This window comes from Belonocnema kinseyi, chromosome 5, assembly GCF_010883055.1.
Source record: "Belonocnema kinseyi isolate 2016_QV_RU_SX_M_011 chromosome 5, B_treatae_v1, whole genome shotgun sequence".
In the NCBI taxonomy this organism is placed as follows: domain Eukaryota; kingdom Metazoa; phylum Arthropoda; class Insecta; order Hymenoptera; family Cynipidae; genus Belonocnema; species Belonocnema kinseyi.
Genome location: NC_046661.1, coordinates 86246118 through 86256956, shown reverse-complemented (window position 1 = coordinate 86256956; position 10839 = coordinate 86246118). Strand labels below are relative to the sequence as shown.

The 10839-nt window shown below is 21.6% G+C and overlaps 2 protein-coding genes across 4 annotated transcripts in view; one reads left to right on the top strand and one right to left on the bottom strand.

Moving 5' to 3' along the window:
* Positions 1-8992, bottom strand: part of LOC117172352 (glucosamine-6-phosphate isomerase) — a 22921-nt gene extending 13929 nt beyond the window's left edge. For all 3 annotated transcript variants that reach the window (XM_033360181.1, XM_033360182.1, XM_033360180.1), the window contains exons 1-2: positions 8876-8992; positions 4373-4524 (exon numbers count right to left, since the gene is read on the bottom strand). In XM_033360181.1, coding sequence (XP_033216072.1) covers positions 4373-4423 — 51 coding nt within the window. In that variant the 5' untranslated portion in view covers positions 4424-4524; positions 8876-8992. The remainder of the gene's footprint in view (positions 1-4372; positions 4525-8875) is intronic.
* Positions 8988-10839, top strand: part of LOC117172350 (regulator of telomere elongation helicase 1 homolog) — a 59421-nt gene continuing 57569 nt past the window's right edge. Inside the window, exon 1 of the mRNA XM_033360173.1 lies at positions 8988-9310. Within this exon, the coding sequence (XP_033216064.1) occupies positions 9178-9310 (133 nt within the window). The 5' untranslated portion in view covers positions 8988-9177. The remainder of the gene's footprint in view (positions 9311-10839) is intronic.

Here is a 10839-nt window from a genome sequence, read left to right as displayed (position 1 = left end):
TTTTGAAAATTAAAATTCGAAAATTTTTTCTAAAGCCTCCAGGGGACTTCGTTTTCGCAAAAAAAAATTTTATGTGCCCTTATTGCATCCGGACCCACAATTCAGCTATTTTGGAGAAAATTCATCCTTTCGCTTTAAAATTCAAGTTTTTGTGAATAATTCGCCTTTTTGGTTAAATTGTTTTAAAAGAAAAACCGTTGTTAAATAAATAACGATATTTTAAGATTACTTATTTATTTTCAAAATTGAAAACTTTGAAATTGAAAATTTTAAAAGTATTAAAAATTAACTTCAATATTTATTTAAAATGCACCCCAATAAGGAAATGTAAGAATTTTTGGTTTAAAGTTCATTCTTTTCATTTGCTTTTACTTTTTTGAATTGCAAATTTATTATTTGGTTCAAAATTGAATTAGTTTTTTGAAAATAAAAAAAATTTGTTAAACATTAATATTTCTTGGTTAAAAATTTAACTAATTTTGTGAAAAATTCATTTATTTTGTTAAACAATCGACTATTTTGGTAGAAAATTAATTTTTTTGATAAAATATCATCTATGTAATTGGAGATTCATCTCTTTTGTTAGGAATTTGATCTTTCTTGCTTAAAAACTCAACTTTTTGGTTGTAAATATATCTCTTTTATGTGAGTATTCAAGTTTTTTTGTTGAAAATTTGTTTTTGTTGATAAGTTCCAACTGTTTCTTATTCTAAATAAACTTTTTTTAATATCAAATATTATATTTTTCGTTAAAAATTCATCTTTTCAGGTTGAAAATTCAACTAATTGGATGGATGTTGAACTACTATCTTAACAATAATTTTTTTGGCTGAAAATTCATAATTTTACTTGAAAAGTAATATTTTTAATTGAAAATTTAACTATTTTATGAAAATTAGAATAATTCGTTGAAAATTTCAATGTTTTGTCGAAAATTCGTATTGTGGGCTTAAAAACTCAAAAATTCGCAAGGAAATTTAACTATTTGGTTTCCAATTTATATATTTTGTTGAAAACTAGTCTTTTGTTAGAAAATAATTTTTTTGTAAAAAATCCTTTTTTTTGTTGTTGTTAAAAATTGCAACTGTTTGGTTAAAAAATTATATGTTTTAGTTGAAGATTAAATAATTGTCTTGTCAATTATTACAACAACTATTACTACTTTCTTGAGAGTTCACTTTTTGTTAAAGATACATAATTCTAATTAAAAATTAATTTTTTTCCTGAAAATATAAAATTTTTTTTTTCAAATTCCACTGGTTGTTTAAAATAAACTTTTTGGTTGCAAACTCATATTCTCGGGTTCGAAATTCAACTACTTAAAAAAAATTTGTTTTGTTAAACACTATTTTTTTTATTGAAAATTTAAAGATTTTTTAAATTTTAACAGTTTTATTAAACATTCATCTTTTTGACTCGAAAATTCAACAATTTGATTAATATTTTTTTCTTTCTTAACAAAAAAAAAACACTTTTTTTTTAAATTGAACTTTTTTGTTGAAAATTATTCTTTTTTGCTTTAAAAATGCATCTCTTTATGAACAAATTTCACCTTTTTGGTAAAAAATGTAGGCCTGGTTAAAAATTCATCTTTTAAGGTTGAAAATCAATATTTTTCTTGAAAATGCAACAATATAATAGTTTATTTTTTGGTTCAAAATTTTTTTTTTATTCAGAATTTTTTTTTTTTTTTACCTGAAAATTTAACTATTTTGTTGAAAATTCCACTGATTGATGAAACATGAACTTTTCTGCCGTAAATTAAATAATTCGGTTGTTTTTTTGGTAGAGAATCTTTTTTTTTTGTTAAAAATACAAGTGTTTGGTTGAGAATTATTCTGTTTTAGTTGAGGATTGAAGTATTTTGTCAAAAATGCATTTTTTTATTAAATCAGTTTCTTATTTTAAATTGAAATCTATTTTTCTATTGTTGCTATTACAAATTTCTTAAAAATTCATTTTTTGGTTGGAAATTTATCATTATAGTTGAATTTTTTTGGTTATAAATTGATTTTTTCTCTGAAAATTAAACAATTTTGTTGAAAATTAACTCTTTTAATATAAAATTAATCTTATGGGTATAAAGAACCTTTATTTAATTCAACAGTTTTGTAGGAAATTTCAACAATTTCATTGTATGCTTTCTTTTTTTGACTAATAAGATTAACCTTGTTATATATTCCTTCTTGATTAAAAATTTAATTATTTTGTCAAAAATTGGTTTTTGTTGGGTAGAAAATCATTTTTTAAACTGAAAATTCAACTATTATATTATTAGTTGAAAATTCGTTTTAATTTTTAGCAGGAAATTAATTTTCATTTAATTTAATAATTTATATAAAAAATTAATCTTATTCGTTCAGAATTCAACAGTTTGGTGAAAAATTCAAATCTTTTTTAGAAGGCTCATATTTTTTGTTTAAAACTAATGACTGATTTAAAATTATTCTGTTTTAGTTGAAGATTCAAGTATTTGATTGAAAATTCGTTTTATTATTTTTTTTTTTTGTTATATCTGTTTATTTTAAATCAAAATCTATTTTTCTTAAAATATCGTTTTTTTTTTAAATAAAATTTTTTTTTCCACCTGCGAATTTAACTATGTTTTTGAAAATTCCACTGATTAGTTTATAATTAACTTTTTTGTCGTGAATTCAATTCATTTTTTTCAGAGAATCAATTTTTTTCGGTTAAAAATTCAACTGTTTGTTTGAAAATTATTTTGTTTTAGTTGAGGATTCAAGTATTTCGTTAAAAATCCATTTTTTTATTAAATAAATTTCTTATTTTAAATTCAAATCTATTTTTCTATTATGGCTTTTACTACTTTCTTAAAAGTTCATTTTTTTTGTTGAAAATTCATAATTATAGTTTTTTGTTGTTGTTGTAAATTGGTTTTTGACCTGAAAATTAACTTTTTTAGTAAAAATTTTATCTTCTGGGCATAAAGAACCTTTTTTTTTAATTCAACTGTTCTGCAGAACATTTATATTTTTGACTAGAAAATTTCAATAAATTCTTTGATTTTTTTCTTTCTTGACTAATAATATTAACCTGCTTAAATTTTGTTTTATACAAAATTTAATTATTTTGTCAAAAATTGTTTTTTGTAGGGTACAAAATCATATTTCAAACTGAAAATTCAACTATTCTATTTTTAGTTGAAAATTAATCTTTTCTAGTGGAAAATTCGTTGTTTCTTTTCATAGTAGGAAATTAATTTTTATTTAATTTAATAATTTATATAGAAAATTAATCGTATTCATTGAAAATTCAACAATTTAATTGAAAATTCAAATATTTTGTAGAAAGCTCATATTTTTTTGGTTAAAATTAATAACTGGTTAAAAATTATTCTGTTTTAGTTGAAAATCAAATATTTGGTTAAAAAATCCTTTTTTTTTTGTTAAATATATTGCTTATTTTAAATTAAAGCCTATTTTTCTTGAAATATCGACTATTATAATAACTTTTTTTAAATTCTTGAAAGGTCGTTATTTGGTTGCAAATTGTTTTTTTTTTGTATTTGAAAATTATTTTTTACCTGAAAATTTATATTTTTGACTAGAAAATTCAACAATTTCGCTAATTTTTTTTATTTCTTAACTAATAAGATTAAGCTGGTTAAATATTACTTTTTGATTAAAAATTTTATTATTTCGCAAAAAATCGTTTATAATCGGTACAAAAATGTTTTTTAAACTGAAAATTCAACTATTCCATTTTTAGTTGAAAATTGATATTTTTTAGCTGAAAATTCGGGCTTTTTTTAGTAGAAAATGAATCTTTTTCGTTGAAAATTCAAATACTTTGTAGAAAGCTCATCTTTTTTTGGTTACAATTAATAGCGGTTTGGTTAAAAATTATTCTGCTTTAGATGAAAATTCAAGTATTTGATTAAAAATTCGTTTTTTGTTGTTAAATAGTTTGTTTTAAATTTAAATTAAAATACATTTTTCTATTATTATTACTACTTTCTTAAAAGTGTTTTTTTTTTCTTAAAGGCAAATAATTATAGTTGCATTTTTTTGGTTAGAAATTAGTTTATTTTTTTTTACCTAAAAATTAACTTTTTTAAAAAGTCTTTTTTCTAGAAAATTAATCTTCTTTCTTGAAAATTGAAAAAATAGTTAAAATTCAAATATTTTATAGAAAGCTCATTTTTTGGATAAAAATAATAACTGATTAAAAATGAAGCTTTTTTCGTTAATGATTCAACTATTTTACTATAAATTCGTCTTTTTCGGTTGAATTCAACTTTAAAAAATTGTTAATTTAAATCTTTTCCTGTTTAAAATATCAAATATTACAATTTTTCTTGAGAATATTATCATATAAATATTTTTCAACTAAATTTCTAAAATTAATTTACCTGTTGGCAATCCAAGGACGAAATACTTGCTTTCGTTTGGTTGAAAATCATGAATCCTTTTCATTACGTACTTCGCTGACCATTCAGCAACATGATCAACCGTGTCGCAAATTATCAGACGCATCTTGATTAATTGAGAATTGCACAATCCACTGTAAAATAAAATTATAATACTGTTTTCTGTAATTTTATTTTGTCAGAAATGTTTTCGTAAAAAAGAAATGTATTCAAATTCTATAATTTTTATCTTTGTCCTCAATTTACAAATATGAATTTATATATTTTATCGGATTTTATAATGGTTGTTTTAATTAATGGAAAAATTCCTGGTTTTTTCTCGGATTTTACGAATTGTTTAAGGACATTTAAATTTAAAAATTCGAAATTTAATTGCGAATTCAAAAACTTAAAGTAGAACTCTTTTGAATTTAAAAATTTAAGCTTCAAAAAAATTCGGGCATATTTTATTCTTGAAAGTTACAAAAAGTTTCAATTTTAATCTTTTATAAATATGAGTGTTTAAAGATTTCTGGTAAGAAAATATAAATCGATGTTATCATTGTCAATTTTATAAATCGAAAAATTATTTAATAAAGTAAATGTTAAGAATAATATCATTTTCAGCATTTTTAAGTTAAGACCCTTGAAAATTGAATTATTAAAATTGTTTTTGAACTGAACAATTTTTTAATTAGAAGTTAAAACAAAATTTAAGAAATTTAAAGTAGATTGAAATCCAAATTAAAAATCCTATTTAACGTTCAATAATCAAATTGATGCAAGCTCCTCTTTAAAAAAACAAGAATCCAAGGACCAAATTTGGACCACAACGAACAAACAAAAACTAAAACTAAAAACAAAAATAAGAAAAATCCTATTGTAATCTGAAAAAAAAAATAATTTTTGGACAAAAATAAAAAAAAGGAAAGAAAAATGAGAAGGCAGCCATTTTTTTATTTATATTTTGAATGTTATTTTATTGTAATTTGATGACAATAAAAATAAAAAATACGAACGAAATTTTGTCCAAAATTGTTTTTTTTTTCAGATTAAAGTAGGGTTTTTTTTGTTATTGTTTGTTCGTTGTGGTCCAAATTTGGTCGTTGGATTCTTTTTTTTTAAAGAGTTTGCATTAATTGGAAGTTAAATTTAAAAATTAACATTTTTAAATAAAACAATTAAAATTTTAGCCTTTTAGCAATTTTATTTCATTGAAAATTCATCTCTGGTTATAAATTCAACTGCTTTGTTGAATATTCAATAATTTTCTTTTCTTCTTGATTGAAAAATCATCTCTTTTTGTCGAATTTTTATCTATTTTAAATTAAAAATGCAACTGCTTGATTAAAATTAATCAGTGGAGAATTTATATTTTTTGTTTGAAAATTCATTTCTGGTTGAAAATTTAACTGTATTTTGTTGTAAATTCCTTTTCTGGTTGAAAACTTAAATATTTTGTCAAAGATTCATTTTTTTAGTAAGAAATTCATTTTTTAAACTGAAGAATTAACCATTTCATTTTTTGTAAAAACTGAACGTTTTTAGTTAAAAATTCGTCATTTTTGGTAAATAATTAATTTTCTTCTAGGTAAAAATTTTTTTAATTCAACTTTTTTTTGTAGAAAAATCGTATTTTTCCCTTGAAAAATTAAAAATTTGGTTGATTTTTTTTCTTTCATGACTGAAAAATCTATCCTGCTTAAGGATTCCCTTTTTGGTTAAAAATATAATTATTTTGTTGAAAATTTAACTGTTTTTTAGAAAAATTGTATTTTTGACATGAAAATTCAATAATTTGGACGATTTCTTTTTCTTTGTTGAGTAAAAAATCTATCCCCGTTAAAAATTCCTTTTTAGCTAAAAATTTAATTATTTTGTCAAAAATTCCTTTTTGGTTGGTGCCAAATTATTTTTTAACTGAAAATTTAACTATTTTGTCGAAAATCCGTTTTTTTAGTAGGAAATTAATTTTTTAACTTTAAAATAAAACATTCCATTTTTGCAGGAAAGTTGAACTTTTTTAGTTAAAAATTCTTCATTTTTGGTAAATAATTAATCTTCTTTTAGGTAAACATTTTTTTTTAATCAAATTTTTTGTTTGATATATTTGGTTGATATACTTTCTTTGTTGACTAAAAAATCCATGCTGTTTAAGGATTTCCTTATTGGTTAAAAATGTAACTATTTTGTTGAAAATTCAACTGTTTTAAAAAAAAATGGTATTTTTGACATGAAAATTCAATAATTTGGTTGATTTCTTTTTCTTTGTTGAGTAAAAAATCTATCCCGGTTAAAGATTCCTTTTTGTTTAAAAATGTAATTCTTTTGTAGAAAATTTGTTTTTGGTTGGTACAAAATTATTTTTAACTAAAAATGTAAGTATTCCATTTTTACTTCTAGGTAAGAAAAATAAATTTTTTTGAAAATTGAACTGTTTTGTAGACAATTTTTTGTTTAAAGATTTTTCGTTGCATAAAAATATAACTATTTTGTCGAAAATTCGTTTATGGTTAATACAAAATTATTATTTTTTAACTAGAAATTTAACCATTAGTTTTTTGGTTAAAAATTTCTCTTTTTTTCGTGAGTACAAAATTATTACTTTTTAACTAAAAATTTAATTATTTCATTTTTAGTTTAAAATTTATCTTTTTTAATAGAAAATTCAACTGTTTTGTAAAAAAAAAAATGTGTTAAATATTCCTCTTTGTATAAGAATGTAACTATTTTGTCAAAAACTCTTTTGTAGTTAGGATAAAATTATTATTTTTTAAACTGAAAATTTTAATATTTAATTTTTAGTTCAAAATTGATCCTTTTTAGTTGAAAATAGAACTATTTTGTTAAAAATTCGCTTTTCAATGGAAAATTAATTTTTTTTCATTGAAAACTTAACCAATCGGTTTTTGGTTGCAAATTGATATTTTTTGGTTAAACATTCGTCATTAATAGTAGAAAATTAATTTTGAAATTTCAAATGTTTTCTAGGAAATTTGTATTTTTAACTTAAAAATGTAACAATTTGATTTTTTTTACTCAAAATCTATCGTGATTAAAAGATTTATCTTTGGTCAAAAATTTAACCATTTTTTACCATTATTTAGTAGAAAATTAATTTGGTTTTAATGAAAACTTAACCATTCCGTTTTCTGTTTGAATATTTACCTTTTTTGGTTTAGAATTCGTCTTTTTGTTAGAAAATTAATCTTCTTAGTAAAAAAAACTTTTTTTTTAATGCAACTGTTTTGTAGTAAATTTGTATTTTTTACTAGAAAATTAAAAAATTCGGTTCATTCTTTTTCTTCGCTAAAAAATATCTAGCCTGGTTAAAGATTAATCTTTTTTTTTTAAATTTAACTATTTCGTCGAAAATTAATTTTTGGTTGGTACAAAATTATCTTTTTTAGTTGAAAATTCATCCTTTTTTTGTAGGGAATTTATTTTTTTTTAAGCATAAAACTTAAACATTCCGTTTCTGTTTGGAAATTGACATTTCCTGGTTAAAAACTCGTTTTTTTGGTAAAAAAATAATTCTTCTTGGTAAAAAAATTTTTTTTTTTTTAATATTGAACTGTTTTGTAGAAAATTTTCTGTTTAAAGATTTCTTTTTGGATAAAAATGTAACTATTTTGTCGAAAATTCGTTTTTGGTTAGTAGAAAATTATTATTTTTAAATAAAAATTAAATTATTTCTAAAAAATATTGATTATAGACAAAAAAAACATCAGAACTATTTAATGATTTGATTTATAGTTAAAAATTTATCTTTTTTATTACAAAATTGAACTATTTTGTCAAAAATTCGTTTTTGGTTATTTAAAAATTATATATATTTTTTACCAAAAAATTTAATTATTCCATTTTTAAATATAAATTTATATTTTTCAGCAACAAATTCAACTATTTATTGGTTAAACAATCAACCGTTATCTTGAAAATTCTTTTTTTTAATTGTAAATTAATTTTCGTAAATGATAATATAAGTATTATGAATAAAAAAAGAATTTGAACAAGAAAAAACATCGAATATTTGAAAGCTCGAGTAAATTGAAGAAACAAGAGGAATGTACGAATGCGTAATCAACAAGTGGAAGGTAGAAAAACGGGTCGATAAACACTTTTATCGCAAAACCGCGACTCTTTTCTCCTTAAACAAATACCACAAACTCCTCCGAAATCTTATTCACAAAAAGCCGCACATTTCCAATTATTTATATCTATAATTTTAAACCACTTTTGATTTTAAAAAAATAAATAAAAATAAATCGCACAATAAGAGATCATTTTTCTCAGATTTAAAGAAATATACGCAATTTGGGGTCAATAACCAAGATAACCAGAGATCCAGTTATTGGTCGAGTTTTTATCCCATCTTGTTTTTGAGCAGATTTCTCTCAAAATTATAAGATCTTTATTCTCATTTTTCCCGATGAGAACGATTCAAATTTTCAATAAAAATAATTTTTATCGTGTCGGAATCTATAGTAAAAAGGAAAATAGTACCTGTTGGATCAGACAGCAGAAAAACTATCAAGAGTTTCCACTTTTGCAGACTCTTTCAGCACTTTCAGACACTCCCGGCTCGCGATTTGACACTGATCAGCTGACTTTTCCTAACCTAACCTCAGAAACATAACCTCACTTTGTTCACGCAGCTGACAGCGCTTTTGGCGCGAATCGAAAGTAAGCCTGAGTAAACGTGTCGTGTCGTGAATCTGTATCAACAACGATGACATTTTTGGTTGCAATATATTAAAATTAGGACTATATAATTTTTTTAATGTCGTTTTGAAACTTTGTCAATCATGGCGGAAGTTAATATCAATGGGGTTATTGTCACTTTTCCATTTAAACCTTATAAAGTGCAGGAGGATTACATGTCCAAGGTGATAGAATGTCTTCAGAATGGCAAACACGGTGTTTTAGAATCTCCAACTGGTAAGAATTTATAAATAAATTTATTTATTTTATTCAAAAAAGGATTTTCATTAATGATATACGTTCAAGGCCTGCACATAACCTCAAAGGTTAATAATCTTTAAACCCGTTTATAAAATCCATAAAAATGTGGTCATATTCTTATAAATAACAAAATTTGAAAGAGAATCTAATGTACTTTGAAAAAGTGTCTGGATATGTCGTTTTTTTATTTAAATTGAGTTCTTTTTTCGTTTCAGTTGGTCTTTTTTCGTTGATAATTCAACTGATTTATCGAAAATTCGATTTTTTTTGTAGATAAATTTTTTTATTATTAGAACATTCAACTATATAACATTTTTAGTTGAAAATCGATCTTTTTTTTTTGAAAATTTAACTCTTTCGTTGAAAATTTGTTTTTTTTTTTCTTTCGAAACTCAATTATTTTGCTTCAACTGATTTAACAGTTTTACATAAAAGGTGATCTTTTTTAGTCTTAAATTTAATTATTTAGCTGAACATTCTTATTTTGTTGTTGTAGAAAATTTAATTTTCAATGCGAAAATTAAAATAATCCAAAATTGGTTGTAAATTAATTTTTTGAATTTAAAATCTATCTTTTATTGTAAAAAATTCATTTTTTAAAGTGAAAATATAATTAATTCATTACTGCTTGAAAACTTTGTTTTTTAGTTAAAAATTGATCTTCTTTCGACGAAAGTTCAAACATTTAGTTGAAAATTCGTTTTTTTTGTGTGTAAAAAATGTTTTTTTTTTACTGAAAATTCAATCATTAAAATTTGTTGCTAAAATGTGATCCTTTTTATTTAAAATTTTCTTTATTTGGTTGAAAATTCTTTTTTTCTGGAAGAAAAATAATTTTATTTTAATTGATAATTGATCTATTTTAGTCTTAGATCAAAGATGATCTTTTTTTAGTATAGAAGTTAATTATTCCTTTAAATATATTCTTTTTTTACAGAAAATTAATTTTTTTACTGATATCTTAGCTATTTTAGTCTTAAATTTAGTTTTTTGGCTAGAAAATTAATTTTTTGAAGTGAACATTTATATAATCCAATACTGGTTGAAAATTATATATATTTTTTTTTAGTTGAAAATTGGCCTTCTTTATTTGAAAATTTAACTAATTTCTTGAAAATTCATTTTTTTTCTGCCGACAATATTTTTTTTTCAAATATTTGGTAGAAAATTCTTCTTTTTAGTCTTCAAAATGAAACTCTTTGGTTTAATTTTTTTTTCCTTAACTAAAAAATTTCTCTTGGTTGAAGCTTTAACTATTATGTCGAAAATTCGATTTTTTTTTGTAAAAAACTAATTTTTTAAACTGTAAATTTAACAATACAGCAGTTTTATTTCAAACTTGATCTTTTTTATTTGAAAATTCATCTTTTTATCGGAAATTTTTTTTTTTGTAAAATTAATTTTTTATCTGAGAATTTAACTATTTCATTTTTAGTTGAAAGTTGATCTATTTAGTTTAGTAAAATTAATTTTGTTGAACTAAGGATTCAATTATTCCAATTTTT